The sequence below is a fragment of the Poecile atricapillus genome, chromosome 13, assembly GCF_030490865.1.
Source record: "Poecile atricapillus isolate bPoeAtr1 chromosome 13, bPoeAtr1.hap1, whole genome shotgun sequence".
Classification (NCBI taxonomy): domain Eukaryota; kingdom Metazoa; phylum Chordata; class Aves; order Passeriformes; family Paridae; genus Poecile; species Poecile atricapillus.
This window is the reverse complement of record NC_081261.1, coordinates 16,202,606-16,220,031: the sequence shown is the minus strand read 5'-3', so window position 1 is coordinate 16,220,031 and position 17,426 is coordinate 16,202,606. Positions and strand designations below refer to the sequence as shown.

Genomic DNA, 17,426 nt, shown 5'->3' with positions numbered 1-17,426 from the left:
CCCGCTGCCGCTGCTGCTCAGCTCCCAGCGCTTGCTGACCTTTCCCACCGGCCTCTCCGCTCCCGGGCCCTGCCCCAGCCTCCGCCGCCTCTCCGCCGCACGGATCCGCACCGGCAGCACGATCGCACACCGCCGCCCGGCCTGCCCACCCACCAATCCAGCGATCCAGCGATCCAGCCTGGCCGCAGCGGGCGGGGCTGCCGCCAGCGCTCCGATCCTCCTCTCGCTCCTCTCGGTCAACAGCGGCGCCCGCAGCCTCCTCCCGGCACTGCAGCCACCGAGCGCTGCCCGCCCTGCCTGCCTACAAACAGGGACCACTCGCCACCCACACGCCGCTTTCCGTCCCGCCACGATCTCCTGCCTCCGCTTTTCTCCAGCCCATCTCGCCTTTGATCCTCCAGGGCATCACGATCGGGAGGAAGGCAGAGATATTCCGTGAGCGCCGTTCTTTAACCGCACGGGAAACGAAACACTTTCTAATGTCATTAGATGTAAATTCAAACACATTTTTCGTATTTTACCCTCTAGCTTATTGTTAGCCTTATGCGTTTTGTACAAACGCATCTTCAACAACAGGCGCTCAGTGAGGAAACGGGAGGATTCCATATCCCGAATAAACACAATTATCAGGTTCATTAACCTTCAAGCGGGACAAAAGCAATTGCATGCTTTTTCAAGTCAGGGAGATAATTGTTACAGCACTGAATAACCGGGACAAATAAAGATGCAGCCAAAACACTTCAAAAAAATCATTCAGGACTTGTAATCTTTCACATGCCTTCCTAAAACAAACATAGTGTTTCATTAAATAACAGAGATTTACGTTTCATCTATTCATTCTAGGTTTCTTTTATTCTGTAATCAACGTGTAAAGAATTTAAGCTCATTAGTAAACTATTAATTTATGCATTGCTTAACCACGCTGATACGATGTGTTTCCAAGAAAGGAATTATAGAACCATTGAACTAAAGTACCATTGTGCACCTGAAACTGTGCTGACCAGTAATCAATATGCAAAAGAGACTAGTTCAAGTGCCTAAACCATCGTCTTTACAATCTCCCTCATATGTGATCCCTTCGTATCTCAGATGTCCATCCTAACCAACAGAATTTCAGCTATTTTTTGTTCCCTATATACCCGAGTTCTGCTGAAACCCCTTACACCACTGTGAGAAAAGGATAGAAAAATCAAAATCTCTGACACAAAAATCATTCAAGCCTATCAAAAGCATATGAAATAAAGATCATGAAGGGCAAAACAGAGAACTGCAAGCCTGGAAGCAGAAAAAGAAGCCATCCAGTCCCACTACTACAATCCCCCCAGAAAAGGCCAACAATCGCTTTTTGCACCCAGCATAGACAACGGAGCTTCCCACTTGCGGTTCCCTTCTAAATCAAACCGGGACAAAACAAAGTTTAACGAACGGGTTTGTATAAAGCTAATCACGAGTTCCAAGCACAGCTTTACTAAACAAAACAGTCAGGAAGGATGAAAACTACAACACCCGCTGTCAGTGCTTTTCTCCTTTTTCCTCGACCCCCTCATGGACAATCAGCCATTCTCCTTCCACAGAATACCAATACCAATGCGCATGCGGTACTGCGAACACATTGGAACTGATGGGGCTCAAAAGTTCAAGACAAAACCACGCAGCTGAAGCTGAACCTGTGACCAAGGAAGAACCAAGTGCTTCCTGCTCTCCATGAACGGGGCATTGCCCGTTCCTTAATTCACTCCGTCACGGAGAAAAGACTTTGCAACCCACAAAAACAAAAACTTCAATCTCAGGAAACACAGAGAAACAATGAGAAACGCTGACAGCAGCCGAATGGAGATCGAGAGTCAAAGCCTGTCAGCTGAATCTGCTACCGAGAATAAATTGAAAAACTTCCGCGGCCCCTACGTGGAGACCCAGATGACGAGACACCTCAGACACCACGCAGAGAATAGCCGGGGAACAAGGACGACATTTCAGAAAGCTCTGAAACCAGAAGGAGCTGACGCTTTACACACCTGCAGTGCAGCAGCATCGGCGGGCGGCTCTCCCACGACGACGTTACTGCTCGGGCTCGGCTTCTCGCAGGAATCGCCGCCCAGAAGCTCCTCCGCCGACAGGACGGGCACCGCCGGCACCGGCACCGGCGGCGGCGGCCAAGCGGCCTCGGGCACGGCGCGGGCCGGCGGCGGCACGCACAGGTTGTAGGAGTAGGGCAAGGTGCCCTCGCAGAAGTCGGCCGGGAAGGCGGCGCCGGCCAGCGAGAAGCGCTGCGCGCCCAGGCAGCGCAGCACGGCGGGCGGCCCGGCCCGCCGCAGCCGCGCCACCACGGCCAGCGCCACGCTCAGCACCAAGAGCGCCGACAGCAGCGCCAGCGCCAGCACCAGGTAGAACTGCAGCTCGGCCGCCGCCGCCGCCGCCGCCTCGGCGCCCGCCGGCCGCTCGCTCAGCTCCGGCAGCGCCTCCTGCAAGCTCTCGGCCAGCACCACGTGCAGCGTGGCCGTGGCCGACAGCGCCGGCTGCCCGTGGTCCTTCACCACGGCCACCACACGCTGCTTGGCCGCGTCCCGCTCGGACACGGCGCGCGCCGTGCGCACCTCGCCGCTGTGCAGCCCCACGCGGAACAGCGCCGGCTCCGACGCCTGCACCAGCTCGTACGACAGCCACGCGTTGCGCCCCGCGTCCGCGTCCACCGCCACCACCTTGGCCACCAGGTAGCCGGCCTCGGCCGACCGCGGAACCACCTCGAACAGAGACGACGGCTCTCCCGCTGCCGCCCCTGCCACCGCCGCCGGCCAGAGCACCCGCGGCGCGTTGTCGTTGCGGTCCAGCACGAAGACGCGCACCGTGGCCGTGGAGCTGCGCGCCGGCGCGCCGCCGTCCTGCGCCCGCACGGCCACCGCGAACTCGCGGCACTGCTCGTAGTCGAAGGAGCGCTGCGCGTACAGCGCGCCGCTCCGCGCCTCCACCGACACCAGCGGCGCCGCGCCCGCCGCGCCCGCGCTGCCGCCCGCCAGCCAGTAGCTCACGCGCCCGTTGGCGCCCGCGTCCGCGTCCCGCGCCTGCACGCGCAGCACCAGCGCGCCCGCCGCGTTGTTCTCCGCCACGTACGCGCTGTACGCCGCCTCCTCGAACACCGGCGCGTTGTCGTTCATGTCCGACACCTCCAGCACCAGCTCCCTGCTGCTCCACAGCGACGGCCTGCCCCGGTCCCGGGCCACCACCGTCACGCGCTGCTCCCACGCCTGCTCGCGGTCCAGCGCGCTCGCCGTCACCACCTTGTACGAGCCGCCCGACGACGCCACCATCGACAGCGCCGCTTCCCCCGACAGCTCGCACGACACCTGACCGTTCTCCCCGGAGTCTCTGTCCCGCACTTTCAGCAGGGCAACCACGGTGCCGGTCGGAGCATCCTCGGGCACGGGACTCGACAGGGATAGAATGGTGATCTCAGGCGCATTGTCATTCACGTCTGTGATGTCGATCTGCACTTCACAGTGGTCGGTGAGTCCGCCGCCATCTCTCGCCTCTAAACCGAAGACATATTTATTGCTCTCCTCGAAATCGAGGAGACCCGCTGTCCGAACTTCCCCGCTCTCACTGTCGATAGTGAACAACGACCTGACGGAGTCCGGGACGCTTCTAAAAGAGTAGGACACTCGCCCGTTCGATCCTGAGTCCGCATCCGTCGCCCGTACTTGCAGCACCACGGACTCCATTGGAAGATTTTCTGCCACTCGAGCCTCGTAGAGACTTTTGCTGAATACGGGCGGGTTGTCGTTGGCGTCTGTCACATTGATGCGAACCTTGATAGTCCCAGACCTCGCGGGGTCTCCACCATCCACTGCCATGAGCACTAATTCAAAGGAACTAATCTTCTCTCTGTCCAGCGCTCTCTCCAGCACCAATTCTGGCTGATTCCGTCCACCGGGGTTCTCCTTTAAGGCTAAACTGAACGACGGGTTACTGGTTAGTTGGTAAGTCAGCAACGAGTTACTTCCTGCGTCAGCGTCTCGTGCCGTCTCCAGAAGAAACCGGGCACCGGTAGGAGTCCATTCATCGATCTCAAGCTCCAGAACAGCCTTGTTGAAGTCTGGGGAGTTGTCATTCACGTCCTCGATGGACACCTCGATGTGGAAAATGTTCAGCGGGTTCTGCACCAGCACCTCGAAGCTGACAGAACAGGACGCCGACTCGCCGCACATCTCCTCCCGGTCCAGCCTCTCGTTCACGTACAGGTTGCCGTTCTCCTCATTCACCGTGAAGTATTGCTTCTCCTCGCTCAGCCGCAGCTTGCGCGCCGGCAGCTCGTCCGCGCTCAGTCCCAGGTCCCGCGCCAGCGGCCCCACGAGCGAGCCTCTGCCCAGCTCCTCGGGGATGGCGTAGCGGAGCCGCTCGCCCGCCGCCCGCCACCACACGCACAGCAGCACCGCGGCCAGCAGCGCTCGCCCGCCGCCCGGCCCGCGCCTCTGCCGCCGCCTCACCGCCATTCTCGCCCGCCAAAGCCGCCGCCGCCGCTCGCCAAGCTCCTGCCTCCTGCTGCTGCCCTGCCTCCCTTCACGCCGCTCTCGCCACACAGCGCACGGGCCAAAGCCGCACCAAACACAGCCCGCTCGGCCCCACAACCACGCCGCTGCTCCCCGACAAGCCACGCAACAAAGCCGCACCAAAGCCGCCTCTCGCCGCACCAAAGCCGCACCAAAGCCGCCTCTCGCCGCTGCTGCTGCCGCTGCCGCTGCCGCTCTGGCCGGCGCCGGCCGAGCGAGCAGCCTGCGGGGGCAGGACGCTGCGGCGGCGGCGGCGGCGGCTCCAGCGCCGGGAGGCGGCGGCCAACAGCGGCACCCGGAGGCGCCGCCACGCCACTGCAGCCGCCCGATGGCCGCGCTCAACGGGGCCCGCCTTGGGCCGGGCCTCAGCGGCTGCACCGCCTCCGGCCTCGCTCCTCCGCTGCAAACACCAAGCACACAAGCTCCTGCTCCATTCCACTACAACCACATTCTATCCATGACGTGATCTTAGGCCATTTTTTTCAGTCGCAAAACAATTGCTTTGATTGAACCCTCAGTACCAAATATTCATGGCAGAGATATAAATAAAAGAATTCAGCTGCCCTTAATAAAATCGTGACACATTTATAGTAGCAGTAAACGATAATACAGAGTTCAAGAGATTTTCTGCACTATTGTTCCATATCTTGAATTCTCCTTCGTGACCTGGGATGAAGTAATATAGGATATAGATCAGCCTAAAACAATGTAAGCAACGCCTATGCAATGATTGCAGAATAACATTTAGTCTTTTGTTTCTGACTCATTAAGGCTGTTTCCACTTCAAGGCCATTCTATCCCAGATGTGATCTTAGGCCATTCTTTTGAGTCACAAAACAATTGTTTTGATTGAATGTGCAGCACCAAATATTCATTGCAGAGCAGTAAAGAATGGAATTCAGCGGCTGTTAATAAAATCATAGCGTACCTACAGCAGCAATAAATAATATATATTAGGGAAGATTTCAGGAGTTTTTTTGAAAATCATCATATATCTTGATTTTTTATTCTGTATCTGAGATGAATTAATCTGAGATATAAATCACCCTAAAGCACTGAAAGCCATTTCTATGTAAACATAACAGAAAAATATTTTTTTTTCTTTCTGACTCATTAAAGTGGTTTCATTTCCATATCCGAGTACTTGACAATGCAAAGTGCAAAGAAAAGCTGAGTCCTTCATAGAGCTATATATTGTTTCCAGTTTCCAACATGAAAAAGTTTTTTAAAGGTCATTTAAGCCACACCTTTGTCATGACCAGGAACACCATCTGCTAGACTTGAACGGTTGGAGGCATATCCAAATCTTCTCTGGGCTGTATGTTCCATTTTCTCACAAACCACAGTGCAAATCTTTCTCCTAATCTAAACCTCTCTTCTTATTCTTAAAACTCTTGTCTACAGCCCGAAGACCAATGGCCCTGGTAAAAAGAACTCTGTCAATATTTCCTATGACCTCATTTGTAAATTAGAACAGCAAAAAACCCCAAAAGAACACTGACAAAAGTCTACACACAGCGATCTTTTCTCCGTGCTACAACACCTAAACTCCTTCTGTCCTTCTGCACAGCTCAGATGTTCCAACCCTCAGACCACTCCCATCATCCTTCTGGACACTCCACCATGGCCACTTGGGATATTGGCCAAACATCTGCATGCACTCTACGGTCTCACAAAAAGATTTGGGAGTGGGGGAAGGACCTGCTCCGACCTGCTGCTGGGCAGAGTATTTCTCATGCATTACATCTATTTCTGACAACAGTAACAGAACACAAAGTCACTCTCATATCTCCTGCCTTCCACTCCCACTGCACAAGAGAAAGAGGTACTAAAACACCATAGGTGGCTGAAAAGAGATGGGTTATTGATAATTATATGTAGGCCTACATACGGACTAAATTTAGGTAAACAAAACAAAAGACAACAAAACAATACACAGAGAAAAACCCAAAGCTTTAATAGGATAGGGCTAGGAAGTATTAGAAGACAGCAAGTTATCAGAGGTGATCACAGTGGAGTCATTAAGACCTTTATTTCAGACCCTAAGATTCATCCCTCAGAGCATCTGGAATTCCCCAAGGTCTCAAGCTGCAAGTGTGGCCCTAAAGAATTTCACTGCACAGAGGATAGGGGGCTTCATTTGAAGAATTAATCCTCACCACAACGACCTTCTTCTACTTCATGTCCTGCTCACCTTGCACAAATATGAAACCAGCATTTTAAACAGCTTCTCTTCAGCCTCTTTCTCAAGTTAAATCTTCTGACAAATTACAACACATTCTCCTATTGCTTATGCTTCCTATTCTTCCTATTCCCCCAAGACAGTTCTTTCCTGGGCCGCTCAAGTAAAGATATGAGGATAAATGACTGTTTTAATTTTCAAAGTACTGACCAGAATTGTGAAAGTGAGCTGCAACCTTTCTGCAAAGGAATGCCTGAATGACAGTCCAATTAGAACTCTGAAGAAACTCTAGATGAAAATGTTGCATAGAGAAACAGATGGATAGTGGAGGTTTCACACACAATTAATTATTGTTCCAGACACGAATAGTTCCATATTATGGCTTGCCATCAGCAGCTACATCTATGGCCACAGAAAGAAAAACAACACCTTGCAGAAATCAGTATTTATGAAGGTGTATTTCTTAAATGAAATGTCCAAGGTCAGGCTGGGTGGAGCTCTGAAGAAGCTGCTCTGCTGGAAGATGTCCCTGCCCATGGCAGAGGAGTACAAAGGAGACGATCTTGATGCTCCATTTCAACACAAACCATTCTACAGCTCTGTGTTTCTGTGATTCTATGATTACATTCACAGCTTCAAGGTATGGATGACAGACACTCTCAATACAGGATAATTTTATGGTCTGGAGCTTGAAGGTTTGCCAAGCACGAGGATCAATTTTAGTCCATAACAAAAAAAAAAAAAGCAATAACAAGCAAACAACCAACACAACCAAACCCAACCCAACCAATCATCCAAAAAAAGGTAATCAAGCCAGCCAAGAATGGAAAAACACCAGCAGAGTATCCATCATGGCCTCACATTTCAGATTGTCTCAACTGTAACACATACACAACATAAGAACTCGATTGTAACAAATGCACACAGGGCCTCACACAGGAGATCACTACACACACACCAGACACTCATTTCCTTGCATAGGAAGAGAAAGAAAAAGCTTGGAACCACAGCTCTGGGCCTCATCTAACTACTAGGACAAACAGGCCGTGACCCCATTCATTCATTCATTTGGAACTATATCACAGTGAACACCAGCACCGGCCCTGTCTCTGCATAGACAGACTTCTTCTCTCTGCCTAAACAGAACATGAAAGCAAAGATTGAATGCAGACATCATTAGAAGAAAAATTGTGTGCACAGCTTCTCAAATCCCAAGCATCACAAATGAGATCATTCTGATCCTCCCAAGTATTGGAACAAGTGTAAAATGTTACAGAGGCCATCAATTTTCAGCAGCTCTGGCAAAGACCCAGCCATCCAAGGATCACCTCAAAGCCAACATCACCATTCTTCACCACAACCACTCCTCACAACATGCGTGACCACCACTCTTGATGCAACAGAATATGGAACACAAACTGCACCATTTGAGCCAAAACCACACAAGATCAAATCATGAGACTCCTCCTGACTCATTTTCATCAGGCCACCAATAGCCCTGGGCATCAACACAACACATGCCATGTCTCCTCCACTACCTCCTCACACACCACATCCCCAACATTCCCCCCTAACCCTTCACAGCTCACAGGCTTATCACAGATCTTCAGAATTTACACAGACTCCAGCAAAAGGAAACTGGCTCACCCAGGATCTCCTGACCATGGATATTATTTGACTTCTCACCCAAGCCATGGGATAAGAAAATGTATTTCTAACAGAGACATAATCCAGAAACCAGACTGTGAAAGACTCTCTCTTTTAATCGCAAAATATGAAAGAACCATCTTCAGATCATCAGAAGAGTGAGACAGAAAGTTGACACCTGCAGGATTGAAGAGCTCCCAACACTCTTCTGGGTTATATAACTCGCAGCAGATGATCAATAACGTTCTTTACAGGCACTGAAGACATTGCTTGCTCTTCCCATACGGCATCTTCCATAAGCACAAAGTGAAGCTTTTCAGTGACACAATTATGATGGGATGCAAGTATTTTGGAAGAACCTCCCACGGTTCTCCATCCACCTGCTACACAGATCTTCTAGACTATTACATTCACAGGAAAAAACCCACCTTGGTTCATGCTGGAGATAGGAACTGGACAGGGAATGGAGGAAAACATTCCCTTCAGGCTTGCAGCAGACATTCATGCACAGCTCACACAACTCCAATTTCGAACCCTTCCCATCATCCATGGCCTTCTTTCACACACACATCTTCAGAGCACGTGACACTGGAGGCCCACTTCCCCACACCATTGCTCTTCACACCACCAATTTCACACAGCCATCTTTCCACCTCTGCACTATGGAAGCGACATTTCCCTGCTCACTCAGGTTCTGGGAAGAGACTTCATAGCTCTAAAAGGAAAAGCCGAGCAGTCTTCCAAGAGAGACGGACTCAGTGAATATCTGCACAGTGGGAATTATGCCCACCTTCTGTCTCCTGCTGCAAATTGAATCTCTCCCTCCCCATACAGCCAATTCTCTTGCCATGACAAATATTTTATAGGCAAATGTCATCCAGCTCCATCTGGCATAGCACAACCTTCAAAATCAAGAAAGAAACAAAGCAGTTCTGCCATTTCCTCCTCCACATACATACACCCACAGCCTTTTCAAAGAGCCACAACTAAAAGAGGACCCGACATCTTCACAACAGGCACACAGACATCATCAAGGAACACTTGTTGCCAGGCCCAACTCTCTGCTGGAGGCAAAGATCAAAGCATGGATGACAACAAGACTTTCCCCACAAACATCCACTATGCACCAAACAGAATAATAAAGTCTGAGAACAAAATGCAGAGAAGTTCCACGCAAAGCCATCACCATGTTGATCAAGACACATTCAACCTATTAAATCACAGGTGCTATTGGGAAGACACATGAGCCTCAGAAAAAGTTGTATTTCCTCATAATGCCATACATCCCTTAAGAAGATCTAACACTAACAGCAACACACATTCTACAAACCACAGATGACATGGGGGGAAAACAACTACAACCAGAGATGTGCCCAAAATCACGACCGAACGAACAACCTGCCAGCAGCAGCCTTCTCCCTCCTTCCTTCTCCACTAACTGCAAGGCTGACCACAGACCCCATGTCCAAAGAACGACACCAACGGGCACCAGCCATAAGAACGTCACCGAGGGAAACTCGACCTCGCTTGGAAGCAAAATCTCCTTGGCAAGGCAGAGAAGAGGGCGGGGAAAGGACACGGGAGCATCAGGAGGAAGCACGAGTGTCGGAGAAAAGGTGCCCAGAGCAACTCACCGAGGGAGCGGCGGGATCGGCGGGCAGGGCGGCGGCAGGGTCCTCGTCGCCGAGCAGCGGCGCGGGCTCGTCGGGCAGAGGCCGCGCCGGGAGGGTGTCGCAGCAGCTGGCGGCCGAGAAGCGCAGCTGGCTCTTGCGCGAGTCGGCCGTGAGCGACACGTCGTGCGAGTAGGACTGCAGGAAGGCGCGCACGCCGTCGATGCCCACGAAGTGCGACACGGGCACGCCGCGCAAGGCGCCGCTCTGGGCCGGCAGCAGGTGCTGGCGGCGCCAGCGGCGCAGGCGCAGCGCCAGCAGCAGCAGCAGGAAGGCGAGGAAGAGGCACGACACGGCGGCCACGGCCAGCACGAGCCAGCGCGTCAGGCTGCCGGCCGGCTCGCCCGGCGCCGCCGCCTCGGCCGCGCTGCCCAGCTCGGCCAGCAGCTCGGCCACGCTCTCGGCCAGCAGCACGCTCAGCGTGGCCGTGGCCGACAGCGCCGGCCGCCCGTGGTCCTTCACCAGCACCACCAGGCTCTGGCGCGCCGCGTCGCGGGCCAGCGGCGAGCGCGCCGTGCGCACCTCGCCGCTGTGCAGCCCCACGCGGAACAGCCCCGGCTCCGTCGCCTTGGCCAGCTCGTACGACAGCCACGCGTTCTGCCCCGCGTCCGCGTCCACCGCCACCACCTTGGCCACCAGCGCGCCGGGCTCCGACCAGCGCGGCGCCAGCTCCACGCCCGACCACGCGCCGCCCGAGCCCGCCGCCCGAGACAGCGGCGGGTACAGCACCTGCGGCGCGTTGTCGTTCTCGTCCACGATCACCAGCACCACCGACACGTTGCTGCTCAGCGCCGGCGCGCCGCCGTCCTCCGCACGCACCCACAGCCGCAGCTCGCGCACCTCCTCGTAGTCCAAGGAGCGCAGCGCGTACAGCGCGCCCGTCTCCGCCTGCACCGACACGTACGACGACAGCGCCGCGCCCCGCACCCGCCCCTCCGCCAGCCGGTACCGCACGCGCGCGTTCTGCCCCCAGTCCGCGTCCGTGGCGCGCACCGTCAGCACCAGCGCGCCCGCCGCGTTGTTCTCCCACACACGCGCGCTGTAGCGCTCCTCCGCGAACACCGGCGCGTTGTCGTTCACGTCCAGCACCCGCAGCGCCAGCACCGCGCTGCTCTGCAGCGACGGCGACCCGCCGTCTGCCGCCCGCACCGTCACGTTGTACTCGGACACCTGCTCCCGGTCCAGCTCTCTCGCTGTCACCACACGGTAGTAATTATCGAATGATTTCTCCAGTCTGAAGGGCAGGCCCCCTTCAAGCAAGCAGCGCACCTCGCCGTTGGCTCCCGAGTCTTGATCATACACATGGAGCAGGGCGACCACCGTCCCCGACGGGGCGTCCTCAGAAATCTCACTCAGAGCAGACCGCACAGAAATCACAGGTGCGTTATCATTTATGTCTGTGACAGTGATCGCGATTTTGGCAGTGTCGAAAAGGCCTCCGCCATCCCGTGCCTGCACCTCCAGTTCGTAAGAGGAGCCTTTCTCGAAGTCCAGGCTCTGCAACAGAGTGATCGCTCCACTCTCGTAGTTCAGATGAAAAATAGCCCTGTTTGTGTCCTTCTTCAACGAGTATTTAATTTCCCCGTTCAGCCCCTCGTCAGCGTCCGTGGCCGTGACGGTGACGAGGACAGAGCCCACGGGCACGTCCTCGGGCACACGCACCGTGTACTCCGACTGGCTGAACACGGGCGCGTTGTCGTTGGCGTCCACCACGGTCACACGGATCCGAGCCGTGCCCGTCCGTGCCGGATCGCCGCCGTCCATCGCCCTCAGCACCAGCTCGTGAAACGCAGCCTCCTCCCGGTCCAGCGCCTTGGCCAGCACCAGCTCGGGACGCTGATCGCCGCCGGGGCCCGCCTGCACGGCCAGCGAGAAGTGCTCGTCACCGCTCAGCTCGTAGCTCTGCACGGAATTCCGGCCCCAGTCCGGGTCCTGAGCCTCGGCCAGGGGAAAGCGTGACCCCGGGGATGTCGTCTCGCTAATCGTCTCCTCAAACTCACTTTCTTTAAAGCTGGGCACATTGTCATTAATATCCGTGATCTCCACTTGGATTCGGTAAACCTTCATTTCTCCCTCCACGATCAGCTCACAGCGCAGCACGCATTGCTGCACACGCTCGCACAGCTGCTCTCTGTCGATCCTCTCCGCCGTCACTAAATGGCCCGTCTTCCCGTGCACAGTGAAATACTGCGTCTGACCTTCCGAGACAATGCGGACATCGCGAACGCTGAGCTCCGGTAGCTGCAGCCCCAGGTCCTTGGCCACGTCGCCCACGAACGAGCCCTTGGGCAGCTCCTCGGGCACCGAGTAGCGCAGCTGCCCCCACGCCGCCTCCCACGCCGCCAGCAGGACGGCCCAGAGCACAGCTCGCTGCCGCCGGCCCCAGCGCCTCCCCGCCCAGCTCATCTCCGACAACTTAGCTCCCCGCTGCCGCTGCTGCTCAGCTCCCAGCGCTTGCTGACCTTTCCCACCGGCCTCTCCGCTCCCGGGCCCTGCCCCAGCCTCCGCCGCCTCTCCGCCGCACGGATCCGCACCGGCAGCACGATCGCACACCGCCGCCCGGCCTGCCCACCCACCAATCCAGCGATCCAGCGATCCAGCCTGGCCGCAGCGGCCGGGGCTGCCGACAGCGCTCCGATCCTCCTCTCGCTCCTCTCGGTCAACAGCGGCGCCCGCAGCCTCCTCCCGGCACTGCAGCCACCGAGCGCTGCCCGCCCTGCCTGCCTACAAACAGGGACCACTCGCCACCCACACGCCGCTTTCCGTCCCGCCACCATCTCCTGCCTCCGCTTTTCTCCAGCCCATCTCGCCTTTGATCCTCCAGGGCATCGCGATCGGGAGGAAGCCACAGATATTCCGTGAGCGCGGTTCTTTAACCGCAGGGGAAACGAAACACTTACTAATGTCATTATATGTAAATTACACCACATTTTTCCTATTTTATCCTGTAGCTTACTGTTAGTCTTATCCATTTTGGTCAAAAGCATCCTCAACAACAGCCTCTAATAGATGAAACGGGAGGATTCCATATCTCGAATTAACACAGCTATCAGGTTCATTTACACAAGTGGGACGAGAGCAATTGCATTCCTCTTGAAATCAGTGAGCTAATTGTTACAGCACTGAATAACCGGGACAAATAAAGATGCAGCTAAAACACTTCAAAGAAAACCTTTAGGACTTCAAAACTTTCACATCCCTTCCTAAAATAAACATAGTGCTTCCTTAGATACCAGAAATTTACTTTTCATCAATTCATTCTAGGTTTCTTTTATTTTGAAACCAACATGTAACGAATTTAAGCTCATTAGTAAACTATTAATTTATGCATTGCTTAACCTCGCTGATACGATGTGTTTCCAAGAAAGGAATTATAGAACCATAGAACTAAAGTATCATTGTTCTCTTGAAACTGTGCTGAGTACTAACCAATCTGGAAATGGGATTGATTCAAGTGTCTGAACCATGTCCTGGACAATCTCCCTCTTATGTGACCCCTTCGTATCTCAGATGTCCATCCTACCCAACAGAATTTCAGCTATTTTTTGTTCCTGATACACCGAGTTCTGCTGAAACATCCAACAGGTTTTTGAGGAAAGGAAAGAAAAATCAAAATCTGTGAAACAAAAATCATTCAAGCCTATCACAAGCATATGAAATTAGGACCAAAAAGGGCAAAACAGAGAACTGCCAGCCAGGACGTAAAAAAAGAAGCCATCCAGTCCCATTACTGCAATCCCCCCAGAAAAGGGCAACGATCGTTTTTTTCACCCAGCATGGACAACGGAGCTTCCCAATTTCGTTACCCTTCTAAATCAAACCGGGACAAAACAAAGTTTAAGGAAAGGGTTTGTGTAAAGCTCTACACGAGTTCCAAGCACAGCCTTACTAAACAAAGCAGTCAGGAAGGATGAAAACTACAAAACCCGGTGTCAGTGTTTTTTCCCTTTTTCCTCGACCCTCTGAAGAACAATCAGCCATTCTCCTTCCACAGAATACCAATACCAATGTGCATGCGGTACTGCGAACACATTGCAACTGATAGAGCTCAAGAGTTGAAGACAAAACCTCGCACCTGAAGCTTAACCTGTGACCAAGGAAGAACCAAGTGCTTCCTGCTCTACCATGAAAGGGGCATTGCCCGTTCTTTAATTCACTCCATCACGGAGACAGCACTGTGCAACTCACAAAAACATGAGTCTGGGAAACATGGAGAAAGACAGAGAGAAACACTTCTACTAGCGGAAAAGAGAGACAGAGTCAAAGCCTGTCAGCTGAATCTGTTACCTGAAAACAATGAAAAACTTCCTCCGCTATGCAGGGACAAAGATGACAAGTCCCCAATGACACCACGCATAGAATACCCGGAAAACATGAACGACATTTCAGAAACTTTTAAAAGCAGAAGGAGCTGACGCTTTACACACCTGCAGTGCAGCAGCATCGGCGGGCGGCTCTCCCACGACGACGTTACTGCTCGGGCTCGGCTTCTCGCAGGAATCGCCGCCAAGAAGCTCCTCCGCCGACAGGACGGGCACCACCGGCACCGGCGGCGGCGGCCAAGCGGCCTCGGGCACGGCGCGGGCCGGCGGCGGCACGCACAGGTTGTAGGAGTAGGGCAAGGTGCCCTCGCAGAAGTCGGCCGGGAAGGCGGCGCCGGCCAGCGAGAAGCGCTGCGCGCCCAGGCAGCGCAGCACGGCGGGCGGCCCGGCCCGCCGCAGCCGCGCCACCACGGCCAGCGCCACGCTCAGCACCAAGAGCGCCGACAGCAGCGCCAGCGCCAGCACCAGGTAGAACTGCAGCTCGGCCGCCGCCGCCGCCGCCGCCTCGGCGCCCGCCGGCCGCTCGCTCAGCTCCGGCAGCGCCTCCTGCAAGCTCTCGGCCAGCACCACGTGCAGCGTGGCCGTGGCCGACAGCGCCGGCTGCCCGTGGTCCTTCACCACGGCCACCACACGCTGCTTGGCCGCGTCCCGCTCGGACACGGCGCGCGCCGTGCGCACCTCGCCGCTGTGCAGCCCCACGCGGAACAGCGCCGGCTCCGACGCCTGCACCAGCTCGTACGACAGCCACGCGTTGCGCCCCGCGTCCGCGTCCACCGCCACCACCTTGGCCACCAGGTAGCCGGCCTCGGCCGACCGCGGAACCACCTCGAACGGAGACGACGCCTCTCCCGTTGCCGCCGCCCCTGCCGCCGGCCAGAGCACCCGCGGCGCGTTGTCGTTGCGGTCCAGCACGAAGACGCGCACCGTGGCCGTGGAGCTGCGCGCCGGCGCGCCGCCGTCCTGCGCCCGCACGGCCACCGCGAACTCGCGGCACTGCTCGTAGTCGAAGGAGCGCTGCGCGTACAGCGCGCCGCTCCGCGCCTCCACCGACACCAGCGGCGCCGCGCCCGCCGCGCCCGCGCTGCCGCCCGCCAGCCAGTAGCTCACGCGCCCGTTGGCGCCCGCGTCCGCGTCCCGCGCCTGCACGCGCAGCACCAGCGCGCCCGCCGCGTTGTTCTCCGCCACGTACGCGCTGTACGCCGCCTCCTCGAACACCGGCGCGTTGTCGTTCACATCCGACACCTCCAGCACCAGCTCCCTGCTGCTCCACAGCGACGGCCTGCCCCGGTCCCGGGCCACCACCGTCACGCGCTGCTCCCACGCCTGCTCGCGGTCCAGCGCGCTCGCCGTCACCACCTTGTACGAGCCGCCCGACGACGCCACCATCGACAGCGCCGCCTCCCCCGACAGCTCGCACGACACCTGACCGTTCTCCCCGGAGTCTCTGTCCCGCAATTTCAGCAAAGCCACCACGGTTCCGACCGGTGCGTCCTCGGGCACGGGACTGGACAGGGATAGAATGGTGATCTCGGGCGCGTTGTCGTTCACGTCCAGCACTTCCACCTCCACCTTGCAGATTCCCACCAAACCCCCTCCATCTTTCGCCTCCACAGCCAGGCTGAACGCGCGCGCTTCCTCAAAGTCCAAAGCCTCCTGCAGCGTGATTGACCCACTCTCTGCATCGACCACGAACTTCTCAAGGGCCTTGATCGGCATTTTCCTGAAGCCGTAGGTGATGAGGGCGTTGGTGCCAGCGTCGGCGTCTGTGGCTGACAGATTCAGGACTGTCGAACCCGGCGGTGTGTCCTCACGGAGGCTCACACGGTAGTGGTCCTGCGCGAATACGGGTGGGTTGTCATTGGCGTCTGTCACGTTGACCCGAATCTGGACACTTCCAGACTTCGCGGGGTCCCCGGAATCAACCGCCGTCAGAACAAGCTCGAAAGAACTCTGCTCCTCTCTGTCTAATGCTCTTTCCAGTACTAACTCTGGTTTGCTTCCGTCCGGACTGTCCTTCATGGCCAGGGAGAAGGACGGGTTGCTGGTTAGATGGTAAGTCAGCAACGAGTTGCTTCCTGCGTCTGCATCTCGTGCCGTCTCCAGAAGAAATCGGGCACCGGGAGGCTTCCATTCATCGATCTCGAGGTCCAGAACAGCCTTGCTGAACTCTGGGGAGTTGTCATTCACGTCCTCAATGGACACCTCCACATGGAAAACGTTCAGAGGGTTGTGCACCAGCGCCTCGAAACTGACAGAACAGGACGCCGACTCGCCGCACATCTCCTCCCTGTCCAGCCTCTCGTTCACGTACAGGTTGCCGTTCTCCTCATTCACCGTGAAGTATTGCTTCTCCTCGCTCAGCCGCAGCTTGCGCGCCGGCAGCTCGTCCGCGCTCAGCCCCAGGTCCCGCGCCAGCGGCCCCACGAGCGAGCCTCTGCCCAGCTCCTCGGGGATGGCGTAGCGGAGCCGCTCGCCCGCCGCCCGCCACCACACGCACAGCAGCACCGCGGCCAGCAGCGCTCGCCCGCCGCCCGGCCCGCGCCTCTGCCGCCGCCTCACCGCCATTCTCGCCCGCCGCCGCCGCCGCCGCCGCTCGCCAAGCTCCTGCCTCCTGCCGCTGCCCTGCCTCCCTTCACGCCGCTCTCGCCACACAGCGCACGGGCCAAAGCCGCACCAAACACAGCCCGCTCGGCCCCACAACCACGCCGCTGCTCCCCGACAAGCGACGAAGCAAAGCCGCACCAAAGCCTCCTCTCGTCGCACCAAAGCCGCACCAAAGCCGCACCAAAGCCGCACCAAAGCCGCACCAAAGCCGCCTCTCGCCGCTGCTGCTGCCGCTGCCCTGCCTCCCTTCACGCCACTCTCGCCACACAGTGCACGGGCCAAAGCCGCACCAAACACAGCCCGCTCGGCCCCACAACCACGCCGCTGCTCCCCGACAAGCCACGCAACAAAGCCGCACCAAAGCCGCACCAAAGCCGCACCAAAGCCGCTGCTGCTGCCGCTGCCGCTCTGGCCGGCGCCGGCCGAGCGAGCAGCCTGCGGGGGCAGGACGCTGCCG

The 17,426-nt window shown here is 56.6% G+C and overlaps 3 protein-coding genes across 3 annotated transcripts; all 3 read right to left on the bottom strand.

The window, feature by feature from the left end:
• Window positions 1–1,849: 1,849 nt before the first annotated feature.
• On the bottom strand, window positions 1,850–4,487 carry LOC131584203 (protocadherin gamma-B5-like). Its single transcript, XM_058849096.1, has one exon. It carries the CDS (start codon window positions 4,485–4,487, stop codon window positions 1,974–1,976), a length of 2,514 nt encoding a protein of 837 aa, XP_058705079.1. The 3' UTR covers window positions 1,850–1,973.
• Window positions 4,488–4,554: 67 nt separating this feature from the next.
• LOC131584259 (protocadherin gamma-A10-like) lies at window positions 4,555–12,631 on the bottom strand. The gene is made up of 2 exons (XM_058849167.1): window positions 10,008–12,631; window positions 4,555–4,944 (listed from the first exon to the last, which is right to left on the bottom strand). Exons 1-2 carry the CDS (start codon window positions 12,447–12,449, stop codon window positions 4,555–4,557), a joined length of 2,832 nt encoding a protein of 943 aa, XP_058705150.1. The 5' UTR covers window positions 12,450–12,631.
• A 1,293-nt stretch (window positions 12,632–13,924) lies between these two features.
• Window positions 13,925–17,095, bottom strand: LOC131584205 (protocadherin gamma-B5-like). The gene has a single exon (XM_058849097.1). It carries the CDS (start codon window positions 16,928–16,930, stop codon window positions 14,429–14,431), a length of 2,502 nt encoding a protein of 833 aa, XP_058705080.1. The 5' UTR covers window positions 16,931–17,095; the 3' UTR covers window positions 13,925–14,428.
• Window positions 17,096–17,426: the final 331 nt, after the last annotated feature.

What these genes read in the sequence shown, in the direction of transcription:
- LOC131584203 (XM_058849096.1), bottom strand. Translation starts at nt 4,487, where the DNA reads ATGGCGGTGAGGCGGCGGCAGAGGCGCGGGCCGGGCGGCGGGCGAGCG.
- LOC131584259 (XM_058849167.1), bottom strand. Translation starts at nt 12,449, where the DNA reads ATGAGCTGGGCGGGGAGGCGCTGGGGCCGGCGGCAGCGAGCTGTGCTC. An exon ending in CCGATCCCGCCGCTCCCTCG is followed by an intron (nt 4,945 to 10,007) that starts GTGAGTTGCTCT and finishes TGGTGTTTGCAG; the next exon opens with CGGAGGAGCGAGGCCGGAGG.
- LOC131584205 (XM_058849097.1), bottom strand. Translation starts at nt 16,930, where the DNA reads ATGGCGGTGAGGCGGCGGCAGAGGCGCGGGCCGGGCGGCGGGCGAGCG.